The sequence below is a fragment of the Mesocricetus auratus genome, unplaced genomic scaffold (assembly GCF_017639785.1).
Source record: "Mesocricetus auratus isolate SY011 unplaced genomic scaffold, BCM_Maur_2.0 Super-Scaffold_6730, whole genome shotgun sequence".
NCBI classification, from domain to species: domain Eukaryota; kingdom Metazoa; phylum Chordata; class Mammalia; order Rodentia; family Cricetidae; genus Mesocricetus; species Mesocricetus auratus.
In genome coordinates, this window is record NW_024429184.1 from 78,854,786 (window position 1) to 78,871,837 (window position 17,052).

The following is a 17,052-nucleotide window of genomic DNA, read 5'->3' on the forward strand; positions in this document are numbered from 1 at the left end:
GGGAGGAGTGTTTTGGTCAAATAGATTAATGCAGTTTTAAAAATTTTTTTATTGCAGGAGCCTAAGGACTTTAATTTCATGTTACTGGAACCACTGATCCAAAGCTAACTGAACATAATAAATACAGGGGTGTTTCCACCTTCCCCACCCTACAGGATACTGGAATTTTAAAGTCTGGGATTAAGGGTGAAGTGACAGCGCTATCATTACAAGGGAGTATAGTATCTGACATCACACCTGGAGACATTTGTGGAGTCATCACAGTGGAGTGGTCCCTTTCCTGTGCGGAACCATCACAATGGAGTGGCCTCTGTTCTGTGACTTGTCATGGTAGGCTCTGCTGGATGTAGTGTGGCAGGCAGGCAGAACTACACCCACTACAGCTGTGTGAGGTGTCAGAGGAGCGGTGGGAACCCGGCCGCTACTGGACTGGCTCACACTCCACCAGTGTGTTCCGTGCTCATGATACCCATCATTCCCTGTCATGCCCTATCGTCAGCACCATCCTGCTCATAGTATCATTTAACCCATTTCCTGGCCCATAAGTTAACAGTGAAACCAGTGTGGATTCAGTCTTTCATATCAATACAACATAACCCTTTGATTGTGAGACTGGGTGATGGCTAGTGCTGTCTCAACAGAACCGAGAATCACTCTGGGCTGCCGGTAGGGGATTTTCTTGATTTTGGTATGGTAAGAACTGTGTGCTCTGGGGGACACCACTTCCTGGTTGTGACCCTGGACCATATAAAGTGGATTAAGACCCTTGAGCAGTTTGGTGCATTCTTTTGAGTGGAGATGTGTTGTGGACAGCTGCTTTAAGCCCCTGCTGCCTTCATGAAGAACTGGGACTATGAACTGTAAGCTAAAACCTCCCTCTCTCAAGAAATTTTGTTACAGCAACAAGAAAAACTAGGACAGCTGGTGGAGGAAGCCCCTCAGACACATGAGTGACATTTCCTGCAGAAGGCCAAGATGACTAACCAGCTCAGCCGCTTACTGGAGTGTTTCTAGCAAGTCTAAGGTAAGCTTGTAAGCTATCATCCTGGACCTCCGGACAGGCCAGTTAACAAGCCCTAATGTGTGTTAAATGTTACAGATTCCCATGGTCCTAGTGGCACTGGAACAAGATTCTTCTCCAGGCTGGATGCCTGGCTGAGGTCTCTCCTATCCGGTGACCATGATACTTACATTGGCTCTATCATGAGCTGCCTTTGCTTTAGCTCTGTCCTGTCTCCAGAGCATCTGCTCCACGGTTTGCTTCCTCTCCACCCACAATAAAGCATCCTAGCATTAAATTCCTGTAATATTTAGCTCATTTCCACTGTTCAGTTGCCTTCGTGGTGGCAGACATAAAAAGAATGAGCCACTCTTGTCCAGAGAAGAGATGCGGAACTGCTTGAGGGCACTGTTACAGATACCACCTGGGCAGAACGCTGTGACACCTTGTTCCATCTTGCAGGTGGGGAAGTCATCAGACAACACATGGAGTCCCACCTTCCTAGTGATCTTCAGTATTGTCTCCTTAGGTTCTCAACTAGAAAGCCCCTTAGGGTAAAAGCCTTTTTTTCCACACTTAATATTTCCTACAATACCCGGGGCCAGCACAGCAGTTCGTGCACACCAGCTATGGAATATCCTGAGAAAGGAACAGTTGCTCTTGGTACCCAAGTCACAGACTACAAATGGCTGTGACCCCTTCCCCAGGTGCCAGGGCAGTGCAGCTTTCCTGCCAGCTGACTTTTATCACATGCAGCTCTTCCCAAGGGCTATGCAGCACAGCATTTGACCCTCAAGACCAATCTCGTCAAGACAGCCCTTTTCAGGTTTTCTAGGCTAAGAACTTAGTATGGGTTTCCATGTTAGATGCTCGCAGCAGTACTGTGCAGTGAGGGGTGGGGTGACTTAGTCCTGCTCAGAGTCAAAGGGCATGAGCTTGTCAGATATCAGGAACCGTACCCCCAGCCACTCCTCACATCTTTCTGACTGGGCACGGTGATCATGCCACTGTCATCTGCACTTGACCGTGTATAAGTACTAAGTTGGGGGATTTGTTAAACCAAGAAAGCAGCACCTACTGAAGGACATTTATTTAGCTTTGTTCTCTCTCCTCCAAGACAGAGCTGATCTCTAAACAAGCATCAAAGCCTGAAGCTCATTAACATTAGTGTGTGCCTCAATAAGGTGAGCACTGCAATGATGCACAATTACATTCTAATAATTCAATGCCCAAGAGCCCTGTAAAGCAATTGCCACGGCCTCGGATTAGCACAGCATGCAAATGCACCAGGAAAATCATTACCCACTTAGTCTCCTTCATTTGGGTGGGTTTAACATGAGAAGAATAATCCAGGCACTGAGACGAGATCTCATTTTACAACTGTAGTAAGAAGTACATAAAAGCTTGAATCTGTCCCAATAGTTCTGAAAAGATTTCTCCCATAGTGTCAGAGGCAAAAATAATGAAATCTTGCAAATGTACAGTTAATAGGTCCCCAGTGGACACTAACTTCAAAAATGCACGGTCTATAAGACATTAAAGGCTTGATTTTAGTTTCTGCACTGTTCCTGTTAATAACAATGTCTAATTAAAACATCTGTAAAATACTGATAGTTTTAATTTTACATAAAATTTCCAAAACAACTGTTACACAGTATAATAGGTATCTGCAATGAATAGGTTATTAATGGAAATATTATTTTAAATTAAATTCGGGTTCTAAATTTAAATTAGTCATCTCTGGCTAATGAAGAGAAAAAGAAGTCATCTGTGCTGGGAATACAGTGGAAGGTTTGGCTCTCCACATCTGTTACAGCAGCTTCATTGGATCTCAACAGAAGGACTTGCCATGCTGCTTTTGTCTTGCGGTCTACTTGGCTCTTGTGCTGGGTTTCACAGTTGAACTCTGCATCTCCATGACAGCCTAATGCACCTTCAGTGCATCCCTGCATGAGTCGGCTGTCCTCTCATTTCCAGCAGACAAGTGGGAACCACGGCTACTCCACTCCCGTGGGAGCTTCTCCCAGCCCAGTGAACCTGATGAATATTTTAACAGGAATGGCACAGAATCTCGGCTCTCCCTTTCTTCAGGTCTCATCTTGTTTTACAAAACTAAACAAAAGAGATTAGCCAGCTCAGGGCTGGCTGCAATTCAGTACCCAGCTTTCTAATTAATGCACAATGAAAGAAGGTTCAACAGGATTGGCACTGGATGGCGCTGTCTGCTGATGCCACTGCATTAGAGAGGGCTCCATCCATCCAGTCTAGACAATGGAAGCTATGGATCAAGCTGCCTCACATCACATGTTGGTTCACAGGAGATGTTGCAGAATGTGGTCCACAGCGTGAGGGAAGCTCTCGCAAGTTAAGTAGGGAGGTGGATTAATTTTTTCTTCATCGGCGGTTCGGTATTTCCCTGAAATGAAGGCAACGCCAGTGAACAAAAGCTACAGCTAGAATGCCAAGTTCAACACACCCAGGAGCACCCTACAATTACCAGAGAACCTAGGGGTCCACATCCCCCAAAAGCACCTTCCCCTGAGGCTTGAAGAGGCAAAGGGCAATTCAAAGAACTGTTACATTTATCAACTTCCCCAGGTCCTCTGATCTTTCACAATGGATAGTTCTAGACGCAGGGTCACCTCACAGTTAAGGTTTCCTTCAAATCACGGAATCATTTTCTCCCCAACCTTCAGGTCTAAAGCTGGACTGGTGGTTTGAATCAGTGCTTTTTAAAATAGACTAGATATGAACCAGGTGCCAAGTGCAGGCCTGCTGCTTAACTTGTGACTCTGGCACATAGCACACCAGTCCCAAGGGGAACCTGTCCCCGCAGGGGATGTGGGGAGGCTTTGCATATGTAAAGGAGGCAGCAGGGTCCAGGTTCACGAGTCTTCCTGGGCCCAATGGCTTTCTGAATCTCCTCTTCCCTTCTAGCATCCAGTTGTCTCCGCAATGTTTATCATTTATAGTTACCATGTGTTTGATGGCTCATAGCGATGGACACTGTAAGACTTCTGGGAACAGGGATTATGTCTGCTCTGCACCCTAATGGATACCTAGCACCTAACATCATGATGGCCACATGGCAAGCATTCCCTAAATATGTCTTTAAAAAATGGACAGGAGGGAAGAAAGGGAGGGAGAAGAGGGGTGAGGAGACACTTGCCTGTCGCCTCATGACCACCATGCATTTTTCTTTCTTTTTCTGTCTCCTTTTCTATGACATCTATTTATTCTGTAGTTTTATCAGGGTTTCTCTGCCTGAATTTAGCTTTCCTCACAAAACAGGCCCCTTGGTTCCATTGCTCCCTCTTTCAGAAGGCGGTTCTTGTTCTGTCCTGCTGGAGTTCTTCAACATCAACATCAAAGGTCTAAATGTGATTAACACATACCTCACTCACCCCAACTTCTCAAGGTGCTCGCTGCACACAGCAGACTCTAAGCTAAATCCTGCTAAGAGCAAACCTGCTGGCAGTTTCTGCTTGGCATGTCAATGACTGACTACTCCTCTACCACCTACTTTCCAGATCCAGTGGTCTAAGGGACAGATAAGTGTCTAAGCCAGGGGGTTCTGGAATGCTTCTGCTAGACTAGTTAGCAAGTGGGGTTTCTACAAGGCTCAAAAGACATAGTGGCTTAGTTGTCCTGTCATGGTGTCTGGCTGAATGCATGAAGCAGGGTGCACATCTGTCCGGTTCACAGCAGCAGCAGTGCCTTCCTGAGTCAATAAAGGGAGATGAGAGAGACAGTAAAGAAGCTATGAGGATGCTGTAAGACTCACACACGGCTCTCTAGATCACCATTTCACATGCTAAGCAGGAATAAATTCTGGTTAGGACAAGTCAGAAGTCTTTTAACCAGCAGCTGAACATACAAAACTGACCACTGACCATATGCAAAATTTCTCAAGACAGTCCACGAAAAGTACTCTTACTGAATATGAATATAGATGTTCAGAATAATCTTAAATTCCAGGACAGCTTGTGCTTATCCACTGCACTGAGCTGGAAGTCACCAGGGACTCTGTTGTTGTGGTTTAGACCGATGGGCTTCCTCTAAGTTTTTCTAAGATCAACAGCTCGAACGGCCTGTTCTCTCAAGGGCCCGTTGCTTTACTGATTACATGTTTCAGATGTTGTCTTCTTCAGGACTAACTTGATGCAGCTGAGATAGGTTGCTGATAATCAGCAGCTCGATAGGAAGAAAGCAGAGTGGGTGGAGCTCAGTCAGGGCAGATGGAATATTCACAGCACTGCACAGATCTAGTTAGGGTGGTTGATATAAAAATCCTTAGTTTTATGAGCCTAAAAAGGAAACATTCATGAACTAATAGCCAAAAGCAAAAATAGTTTCCCTAGGGTTCCTTCAATGGTAGTGAAGTGAAAAGGAAACAAAAGGAGGATGGATGGGGCTATTTTTCTTGACTTCTCCCTGCTTCCTTGTTGCTGACATCATAGGGTTGTAGTGCTTCTGGGTAGGAGATGATGGAGAAATTTAAAGAGATGCTGAGTTAACTCTGAAGCGATGGCGTTTAATGGTCACTGTAATAACTTTTCTGTGACTTCATGTTTTCATCCTTGCTTGATTGTCTCACACAGCTAGTCAGCACACAGCTGAGACCAAGACACAGGACAAGTAACCTAGACTAGATTAGCTGAACCTGTCAAAGGCATTTCCTTTTTCCTAAACTTGAGAGACTGTGTAAAGGAAACTAATTTTATTGGAAATAAACCCAAGGCCTTATGCAGTCAAGCATTCTACCACTGACCTTTATTCCTAGGCCCCTAAACTTTTGACACCAAAACAAGTTAAGAGACAAGAAAAATGTTTTCTGCATATACTTTAAAAAATGCACAATGGACAGGTAGGATAAAAGCATCTAGCAGGCCTGTTTCTAGAGATCACCATCCTCACTGTCCTGCCACACAATACAGGAGTTATTTTCAGAGCACCATGACCCAGGCTTCCTGCTTCCTCTGATGAGAATCACATTTCTAGGAACACCTACACAACTGTGTGTACTTCTCTGTGTAACTATTCCAATGTCTCCATCCCTCGCAGCCTTTTCCCAGAATCCTAAACTCATTCCCTTTTAGCTTCATGCTAGAAAGAGAAGTAAAGGGCCAAAGAGCTCTGCCACTTCTGCCACGGCTGTTCTAGCAACTGTGACCTCTAATATCCTGGTTTCAGGGAGACAGTTTCCTGACTGGCCTAGAACTTGCTACGTCGGCCAGACTGGCCCCAAACTCATGGCAATCCATCACTCTCAGCCTCCCAAGTGCTGGTGTTAAAGGTGTGCCACCATACCCCACTCCATCCTTATCTTTGAGAAGTCATATATAGAAGATACATACCAGTTTTGACTAAGATGCCCAGCATGCCAGTGTTCTGAGCCCCACCAACATCATCCCTGCAGTCCTGGTAAAACATAAAGACATTTAGTCCAGTCTTACTCAGCTTGCCAACAAACTTCACCAATGACTGATTGGGCTGCACTGGCCACCTAAAATTCCGAGTCTTAGTTAGGGTTTCTATTGCTGTGAAGAGACACCATGACCATGGCAACTCTTTTTTTTTTTAAGATTTATTTATTTATTACATATACAGTGTTCTGCCTACACACCAGAAGGGGGTACCTGATTGAACTGTAGATGGTCATGAATCACCATGTGGTTGCTGGGAATTGAACTCAGGACCCCTGGAAGAGCAGTCAGCACTCTTAACCTCTGAGCCACCTCTCCAGTCCCTACCACAGCAACACTTATAAAGAAAAACATTTAATTGGGGCTGGCTTACAGTTTCAGTGGTTTAGTCCATTATCTTCATGGCATCTTGCAGGCAAACATAGTGCTGGAGGAGGAGCTGAGAGTTCTACATCTTGATCTGCAGGCAGCAGAAGCAACTGTCCTACTGGGCGTGACTTGAGCATATATGAGACCTCAAAGCATGCCTCCACAGTGACACACTTCCTCCAGCAAGGCCACACCCACTCCAAGACCACAATTCCTAACAGTGCCAAATGGCACCTCCTAATAGCGCCATTCCTCACTATGGTCAAGCATTCAAACTAATGAGTCTGTAGGGGCCATACCTATTCAAACCACCAAACCCTGCTTTTCGTCTTTCTTAAAACGCATGAAAAGAACATGTATATAAAGGGTTAGGGAGCTATGTGTGAACACTCTTAGGGAGGAAGCCATGCTGGAGAACACCATCAGGGCAGAAGTCCCTACACAGAACACACACAGGGATGAGTCCCCAGACTTTTCACATGGGTGTCTGCCCTCTCAAGGGAGATCATGAGAAACTGCATCTTTGAGAGGTTAATTATCAAGCTTCAGTCAGTCAATGAACTAGACTCATAAAATAACTTTTCTGTGGCCAAATGCCTTTAAAGTCCATCTAACCAGGTAGGATCAAGTGAAGCAGTTTATGTAAGAAGAGTGTCTACATTCGTTTCACACTTAGCAATTAGAGTCATCTGGAGGGAGTTCTGTAAACCAATTCTTACTCAAGGCAGAGATGAATATGCCTGCTGGAGCTAGGTGTGGTGGCACATACCCAAGGTCTCAGCACTCACTCAGGAAGCTGAGACATAAAAATTCATTGAATGAATAAGCTTGAGGCTAGCTGGGCAGTTCAGGAAATTTTATCTTAAAAAATTCCCTCCAAGGGGCTGGAGAGATGGCTCAGAGGTTAAGAGCACTGACTGTTCTTCCAGAGGTCCTGAGTTCAACTCCCAGCAACCACATGGTGGCTCACAACCACCTTGAATGAGATCTGGTGCCCTCTGCTGGCGTGCATAAGATTGCATACATAATAAATAAATAAAATATTAAAAAAAAGAAACAGAAAAAAAATTCCCTCCAAATCAGAAGCTTCACCAACATATACTTGGTTGATTTTGACAATGGATGTGGGGTAACTAAAAATTCAAAGCCTAGGAGGAACATCAAGACACCCAGCCTTGCCAATTTGTGTCTGAAAGCACACTCATTTAGATCCAATTCACGTCTGAAAGCACACTCACTTAGATCATGCCTGAAGACAGTTCCTTTCTAAAAAATGATTACTATTATTCACCAATGGTTCATGGAAATGATCTTCCCAAATGTCAAAGTCTTCCTTTGAAGTCTATAAAGACCTTTTATGTTAACACAGCTAAATTTTCCCTGTTGAAGAATGAGGATGGGGAGAGGGAGGAGGGAGCTGCCTCCCTCCTGGATAATGGCAACCACATGCAGCTGAGCACACCGCTACATGCTTCTCCCTCCTCCCATTCTGTATCTCTCGGAGTTTTCAGTCCCAGATAATTAACTTGTCACACACATTTGTCTAGGGAACCAGGTAAAATGCCAAGAGGAAAAGGTGGGACAAAAAACATAGTTTGTCAAACTATGATCAAGTTCAATGACCGTTCTATCAACTTTAGTAAATGACTCCAGAAGCAAAAGGTGACACCAGGAGGACTGTGACTCTTTCACCACCAGAGACTAAGAAGCTAGGAGGGAGTCAAACCCTGAGGTCTATATCCAGCGGTGCTAGGTAGGACACCCACCTCCGTAGGCTTCAGTTTCCTAATGTGTAAAATAAGGGTTGGATCAGACAGTATTAGTGGTTGCTTCCAGCCTGGCATGCTGTTATTTAGATCTAAATTAACCCACTCATACTAACTTGACATACACAGCACACATAGCAAATACTAGCTCACTTCATAAGGACAACAGTAAGGTGCACATCACCACATTCCACTCATTCCAGGCTCTGCCCCACTACTCAAAGAACTAAAGTGGTCAGCATCCCTGGTTAAAGGGATACACCAGTTGGATAATTCCATAAGTTTATGATAAAAAACAACAATTCTTTTGGTATAAGTTTTCTGTACAAGTTACATTAAAAATATTTGAGATCTGAATTAGGATTTTCTTTAGCAGGATACATAAAGCATTTAGCTCACTGGAGTATAAATGGTTTTTCATATATATATATAAACATATATATGCATATATATATTCTGTTGCTATGGAGACATGTTAGACACAACACTATTTTTACAAGAATGCCACTGAACATCTACAGGACAGCTGCCACAGGAGGCAGGGATTTAAAGCTGCATATGCTAGCATGACAGACAACTCAGGACATCTCTTGAGCTCTTCTACTTACATCTCCTATCATGACGGCCTCCTCTGGCGCATAGCCAGTGTCCCTCAATGCTTCCAGAAAGAAAGTCTTCTCTGGTTTTCCCACGACTATGGCTTTCGTGTCTGTGGCATACTCTAAGGCGGTCACAAACGGTCCTGGTCCCAGGGCTAAGCCATCTTTTTTCTTGTAATACCTGGCCTTGTGGATAGCTATCAGAGGGGCTCCATCCAGGAGTAACCTAGAGAAAAGGAGAAAATAGAGACAGGCTAACAGCAAGTCTTTTATGACTGGGAAAAAAATGTCAGACTTACAAAGTGGTTTTATTCACATTCACAGAAAAACGAAGTAGTTTCTTATTAACTTTTAATGACTTGCTGTCTTCTAATGAATTCACAAAGAACTGCTGGGAATTACACACACAGATACACTAAAGAAAGGTGATAGATTATTAAATTTGGGATTGCTTCAACCTTTTACCTTTAGTGATTTTACACACTTTACCAAATCACCAGGGAAAGAGAATTAAGAGAACTAATGCTAAATAAGGCACTGGAGGGAAGAAGCTTAACTTAATGAGACGAGTTGTTTCCCTTCCCTAATGGGAAGCAGGAGGCTCCAGAGCCTCTGAAGACACCACAGGGTTGTTGCTGCCTTGATGGAGGAGCGCTCGCACTGAGTACTTGCAGTTCCGTCTCCTCTACTTCAAACTGTAAGTTTCTTTTTCTTCAGAAGTTTAGTAGAGAATTTTCTAGTTTCTCCTTGTGATTTCACCTCTTCATAAAGCCTTCTGGCTGCTCCCAACACCACACTACTAACACGGTTTAAAGTGCAGCCTACTAACACATCTACCACAGGACAAACCGTACTCTTTCTCAGGACAAAAGGTGTCAAGATTTCGCACAGTGTGAGAAACAAGCTCTACACATAACTAGGGTGAGGAGTTAGCGACTCGGGCAAAAACATTGCAGATCTACACAAACTTAACACCTACCCCTCAAATCTGCCACCTATCCCAACAAAGCAGCTTGAGTCAAGCAGAAGTAGTCACGTTTGGATTACTGTCTAGTGGAATTGGAGATATGACATTACTACTTAATCTGATTTTAACCATGAAATAAATGACCTCACTAGCTTAATTTACTTTAAGTCATCTACTTAGTTAAAATATTTAGTAAGTCCATGGAGAAAGAATTCATCACATCTTATCCTTCACAATTATGAGTAATTAAGCGCTCAGCTATGAAACTGCTAAATTATTCTTGTCAGTGGGCACAGAAATAACTTCCTGTGGGAGATGCAGAATTCAGACATTTATGATTAAATATTTTATTAAGTAAAAACCAATCCCGGACTATTACAGGTTTACTGTTAGTTACTACAAATTGCTCACAGCACAGGACAGAGCCTACAAAGCCCTCTGCTGGTCTTCAAGAACCACAGTGGCTCAGCACGGCCCAGGATGACTCACCTAGCCCCACCTCCCAAGCCCATTTACTTGCTTCTGCATCACGGAACTGAAATCCTTTATGCAATAGACCTCAAAATTGCTTTCCACTTACATAGCAAAACTAAAAACTCATTTGACTTAGCTTGGTTAATATTTTATTATATATTAACTGGGCTGAGAATTACCATCTTGATTGATGTGTATACTTAATTTTGAGTGTCTTCCCTAGAAGGGCTGAACCTGTGGGCTCCTCTCCATTCTCTAAGATGGCTCTGTAGTGGCTGGGAAGGTGGCTCTCGCTCTACTGTTCTCTGCTCAGCATGGGCCTCACTGGGTCTTGGAAGGGTTGAAGAATATTTAAGTAAAAAAAAAACATTTAAGTAAATATTTCTTAGGCACAGATTTAAAGGTCTTTTGTGAATAAATATTTTTCAGAAAATATGAAAATAAGAGTCAGGTATGGTAGCACACTCCTGTATTCTCAGAATTCCCTCTGTGGAGGCAGGAGCTAGAAGATCTCAAGTTCAAAGCCAGCCTGGACACACAGTGATAACAGTGAAATGCTGTGTCAAGAACAATGACAAGTGTATTAAAAGCAGCTTCTTCTCTATCTTGAGTGTTCCTATATCTACTAAGTAGGCAACAGCGGGTGGCTGGTGTCTATTTCTGTTGCTAGAAATAACATGTTGGCAGGAAAGGTAAAACTTTTTAACTATAAGCCTATAATGGTGTAAGAAATGAAGGGAAAAGACAAAAAGGCCTGGTAACAGAGCCTCTGCTTCTAAGTTTCAGGCTGGCAAAGAAATAACTGAAAAAACCCTAGCTGGGAAACAGCATACAGAAAACTGCATAGCAAGAGACAAGCTGCCCGAGGGCAGATGGGGACTGTGACTCTAAGCAGCAGAGTATGTCAGAGGGACCTTCTCACACATTAAGAGAGCCAGAACCAGGGTCAGAACCGGGAACTCTCTTAGCTACACTACACCATCTTTTCAAGTGACTTCCCTCTGAGGATCAGTCTGTCAGCATCTGCAGTGAGGACGGGCTACAGCCTGAGTCTGTCGGACACCTCCACACATCTAACAAGATGCCCAGGAGCAGTAGATAAGAGGCGTGGAAAGCTCACACTGTATTACACAATGCAAGAAGGAGCAGAGCCAAGAGTGGGCAAATCTCAGAACAACAAAAAGTGATCTGGCCTTAGTGACAGAAACCAGAGCAGGGGCTACCTGGAGAGGAGCCTTGCTGCCAACAATGGGAGCATCTGGGGTGCAACGCTCTTTATTGTGAGCACAGTTCAGGGTACACAGGGGTCTAAAATCTTCTGGGCTATGTTTTCTACATTCCTCATGTCCAAAGCTTTAACTTCTTACTGTCTGAATTTGTAGGAGTAGGTTCTCTCCTCCCACTATGTGGGTTCTAGAGACGGTCCTCAGGTCACTGGGCAGCAAGCACCTTTATATATTCAGCCATCTTGCTGACCCTTTTGGGGGCTTTAATTAGAACTGCACAGTAGACAGTCATTTCAAATATAGAAAAGTCCCACAAAAATTTTCTAATTTGGCCTTGGTGTCACACTACTCTGAAATTACCCATCCAGTGTTCCAAATACTTAGATTCCAGAGTTACACGCAAACAGTACTCACAGAGGTCATAACTGTTCCTCTTCCCCTGTCCCCTTTGTTGTCTTCTTATGATTCATAATTAAATGCACTGGATCACTGAAACCTGATATGCTCCCAAGCAAGCACTCTTCCATCCAACAGCAATGTTGGGAAGAAGGAAGGGTTCAGTGGGAGAGGGAGGGAGATGAGGATGCAGAATGGGAGGTAAAAATGACCGAATTTATTTATATAAATATATGGAATTATTAAAAATAATTACAATTATTTATATGTATGAATGTTTCACCTGTGTGCCTGTGAGGGACCTGTGCATTTGAATCTTCCTCTGGATGGGCAGCCAGTGCTCTTAATGGTTGAACCATCTCCCCAGTCCACCCCAATTGTTTAATTAAAAAAAGAAAAGACTTTAATCCCAGCACTCGGGAGGCAGAGGCAGGTGGATCTCTGTGAGTTCGAGGCCGGGCTGGACCGATAGCCTCCGAAACAATACAGAGAAACCCTGTCTCGTAAAAACCAAAAAAAAAAAAAGAAATGTCCCCTCAATCCAAAATATATCAAAATCAGCCCAGCCCTGACCTTGGGAGAGTGCTCAGACAGGAGAGAGGTTATCAGCAGAGTTGCCTCTCAAACAGGCAACACTTATGTGCCTGGATGTTGAGTTGTGATGCCCTGTGCCTTTGTGTACTGTGATATTCCAGCATACATAAATGATTCTTTTTCCTTTCTTTTCTTTTTGAGACAGGGTTTCTCTGTGTATCAGTCCTGGCTGTCCTGGAACTTACTCTGTAGACCAGGCTGAGGCTGGTCTTGAATTTATAGAGATCCACCTGCCTCTGCCTCCAAGTGTTGGGACTAAAGGTGTGTACCACCACCGCCCAATATGATTCTTTTAATTATCTGCAAAAGCAGAAAAATTTTAGTTTACTCTTTCTTAGCATGTATAACTTTTTACAATGAAAACATGCTATTTTCATGATTAGTTATGTTTTAGTATCTTTTAGTCTTTTTTTTTTTTTTTTTTTTTTTTTTTTTTGGTTTTTCGAGACAGGGCTTCTCTGTATTGTTTTGGAAGCTGCCCTGGAACTCGCTCTGTAGACCAGGCTGGTCTCGAACTCACAGAGATCCACCTGCCTCTGCTTCCGGAGTGCTGGGATTAAAGGTGTGTGCCACCAACACCCAGCTTATTTTTTAGTCTTATTAATACTAGGATCAGACTAGATTATTAAATTATATATTTACCTATGTAGTCTTCCTTCCAATTTGTCCATTACATAACTGCTTCTAGTTATGCTCATAAGATAAACAGACCTTTCTATAATGCTGTGAAATTAAAAATACAACTATGTTCATATTAATGAGTCATACAATATTTCTAGGAAAGAAATCAAACTGGTGAAGAATTATAAAAGATAAAAAATTAATACTTTCTACCAGTCAGGGATAACTACATATGTGACACAGATAAAGAAATGAATGAAAACGAGAGCACCACATTCATGGTCCTAATACTACAATTACCAAGGTGTTGTGTGTGTGTGTATATGTGTGTGTGTACATTTGTAGGAACTATCAAATATACTGATAATTTCTACTTCTTAAAATAACTGATAGGTACAGGAACATTAATTATTCCTGTAGTGTGTATTAAGGAAAGAGGAAAGAAGTTGCCACAGGGTCTTAGGACTTGTATGTTTTAGACAAAACAAATCCAGATACCCATTTTTTTTTACAGCTGGTTTATATCCTTTCCCCAAATCAATGCTTTAAAATTATTTGCAATTTCACTCAGGCAGGTAAGACAGATGTATGAGCTATGCATTTTAGAGAGGCCAGTTCATTAAAAATATAATACGGATGAAGCAGTGCAATATGAAATTTGATGCATCTGTCTTGATGCATAATGCCTATGAAGGCAGTTATGCAATGGGCTTTAACATCCAACGTTTATTCTCATTATCAACGTGAATAGTAATTTAATCGGTGGTTCATTTGAGATGCCTATATTTGCCACATATAATCCAAACAGCTGCAGTCACTGGTTGGAAGGCACAGTCTCTGTGGGAACATCAATATGCAAACAAGGCCAAGACCTAGAATCTTTGTTAACTCTCCATCCAGCTGTTAAGTGCGTTTGTGAAATTAGAGTTGACCTATAAATACACTGTAATGCTTTAAAATGTGGTGTTTGAAAAAATCAATATGGTTAGGAAAGTGTACTAATTAGACAGCATCCGAGCAATTACAGAGACAGTATTATGTCAACATACATTTTATTACTCTGAGTCTAGTATTCATTTAAAAGAGACCTCCCAACTTCCTATTAAATATGTCCTTCCCAAATTACCAGCTAAAATCAATCAATAGTTTCTTCTTGAATTCTGTGGCTAGAGGATGCATAAGAGGCTAACAGGAGTACAGAACAATGCAGGGTTTCTATTTCAAATAAACACCAGCTCTGATATGGTTGGAGGTTTACAAAAGGAGGGCAGACAATTCCACAAGAAACTAAAGCAGGATAATTAAAGTATGTGGAGCATAAGATATTTTAATGTCATACACTGTGAAATACATTCTTAAGCCATTCAGCAATTACCAGATGAATTTTAAATAAAGGCTTGTAGGTATCACAATACCTACAAGAGCTGCAAACAATGGTGGTTCCCTGTACTGGCTGGTTTTCTGTGTGCCAACTTGACACAAGCTAGAGTCATTAGAGGAAGGAGCCTCAGCTGAGGAAATGCCTCCTTGAGAGCCAGCTGTAAGACATTCTCTCAATTAGTGATCAATGGGGGAGGGCCCAGCCCATGTGGGTGGTGTCATCCCTGGGCTGGTGGTCCTCAGTTCTATACAAAGGTGGGTTGAGCAAGCTAAAGGGGAAAGCCAGTAAGCAGCATCCCTCTATGGCCTCTGCATCAGCTCCTTCCTCCAGGTTCCTGCCCTGTTTGAGGTCCTGACATAACTTCCTTCAGTGATAAACAACAATGCTGAAATGTAAGCCTAACATAACAAACCCTTTCCTCTCCAACTTGTTTTTTGGTCATGGTGTTTCATTGCAGCAGTGGAAACTGTAAGTAAGACATTCCCATTGACTAAGGATTCACAATGGCCATGCACAGAGCAAAAAAAACCCCTCCTGCCCTCAAACTGCAATTTCTGCCCATTCAGATTTTAGGTGAGGGTGGACATTTTCCAAAACTGACAGCAAACAATGTGGCCAGATGCATAATCCTGCTACTGTGTTTTAGTTAACATTTCTTATAGGGCATGGCACATCAATAAATGAATTCTACATCAAGGATATGTTTGGGTGATTCTTGTATGTCGTTATACTGGGAGGAAAAATAAAAAGTAGTGTTCTTGCAGTTACAATACTAGACATCTACCAGGCCATTGTTTGTTTTTCCTTCTTTTGTTTGTTTGGTTATTTTGGGTTGTTGTTTTGGGATAGAGTGTCTTGTTTTCCAGGCTAACTTTGAACTCTATGGAGCTGAGAATGACTGAACTTCTGATCCTTCTGATTCAGTCTTTGAGACTGGGATTACATATGCATGCCACATCAGTCCCAGTTTATGTGGTGCTGGGGATTGAGCTAAGGATTTTGTGCATGGTAGACAAGCACTCTACATTCCTAGTCCTCTGTCAAACCACTGACTTTGTTTTGTAAATTAATTTATATATCTCTCTGTAATATTTTAAACTATTTACCTGCCATAAATACAAAGGCAAATTAACACTGTTGTTTGACAAAAAATAAAAAGCACATGAGAAAATGAAAACTTTACAGAAAAATATCACAATATCTCTCCAGATCAGATTTGTAAGTAACTTCTGTCCAACTTCTTGGAAAGTAAGAGAAGAAGCCCATGGTCTTTCTCTTGGAAGAAGCTACAGGAGCTGGTGTATGCTAAACACAAGCATAAACTGGATTTACAGCATTGGCATGCAGGAGTCTGTGAATACCAGTGGAGACTCCTCACCACTAAAGCCTGTGCATAGCTCTCTTGGAATCTGACATTCTTCTGGATATGCTCTTCTTCAGCCCCTGATCCACCCGACCTAGTGATTTAGCAAGTCACATGACACTACCTGAATCTCCACCCTCCACTACAGTCACTGTGCCAGGGCCGTCCCTCATAGCACTGACTGTTAGATGCCTTGATAATGTGCCCAAAGGTTCCACTCTTTTCATAGCCTGGCTTCTCAGTGAGGAGGAATCACCCTCATTGTTTTCAGTTGAGTAGCTGCATGCTACTTTCAGTGACCAGCACTGTCCATGGAAAAAGCCAATAGTAATGTAATAATAATAAAAACCACACCAAAACACCACTTCCTTTCCAACTGCAATTTTATTATCAACTCCTATTCTAGAACACTGATTCTATCAATAAGAGGAAAAAATGATCACCACATATTAGCATCCAGATGACTAGAAAAACAAAAACAAGAAGATGCATGTAAAGGTGCTTGCATCAAGCCTAATGACTTAAACTTGATCCTCAGGGCTCACATGCTAAAAGGAAACAACCGGCTTTTGAAAGCTCTCCTCCAGCCTCCATGTAGTGACACACACATACACACAAAGAAATACATGTAATTTAAAAAACTAAAAACAAAGCTGGGCATAGAGGCACATGTCTTTAATACCAGCACTTGGGAGACAGAGGCAGGCAGATCTCTATGTGTTCAAGGCCAGCCTGGTCTACATATAGAGTTCCAGGACAGTCAGAGCTATATAGAAAGACCTTGTCTCAAACAAACAAATATAAAACCCAACATAGCTAATATTATTTAATGTTGACATGGAAGTGACTTTGAAGACATTTGTCCTCATG

General features: G+C 42.5%; 1 protein-coding gene across 4 annotated transcripts in view; it reads right to left on the minus strand.

Moving 5' to 3' along the window:
- Positions 1-2,075: 2,075 nt before the first annotated feature.
- The window catches only part of Hdhd2 (haloacid dehalogenase like hydrolase domain containing 2), a 28,378-nt gene continuing 13,401 nt past the window's right edge, over positions 2,076-17,052 (minus strand). For 3 of the 4 annotated variants that reach the window (XM_040741577.1, XM_040741578.1, XM_040741579.1), the window contains 4 exons: positions 13,460-13,540; positions 9,170-9,386; positions 6,358-6,421; positions 2,076-3,416 (listed from right to left, as the gene is read on the minus strand). In XM_040741577.1, the coding sequence (XP_040597511.1) occupies positions 3,313-3,416; positions 6,358-6,421; positions 9,170-9,386; positions 13,460-13,540 (466 nt within the window). In that variant the 3' untranslated portion in view covers positions 2,076-3,312. The remainder of the gene's footprint in view (positions 3,417-6,357; positions 6,422-9,169; positions 9,387-13,459; positions 13,541-17,052) is intronic. The other variant, XM_040741580.1, reaches the window with a different exon arrangement.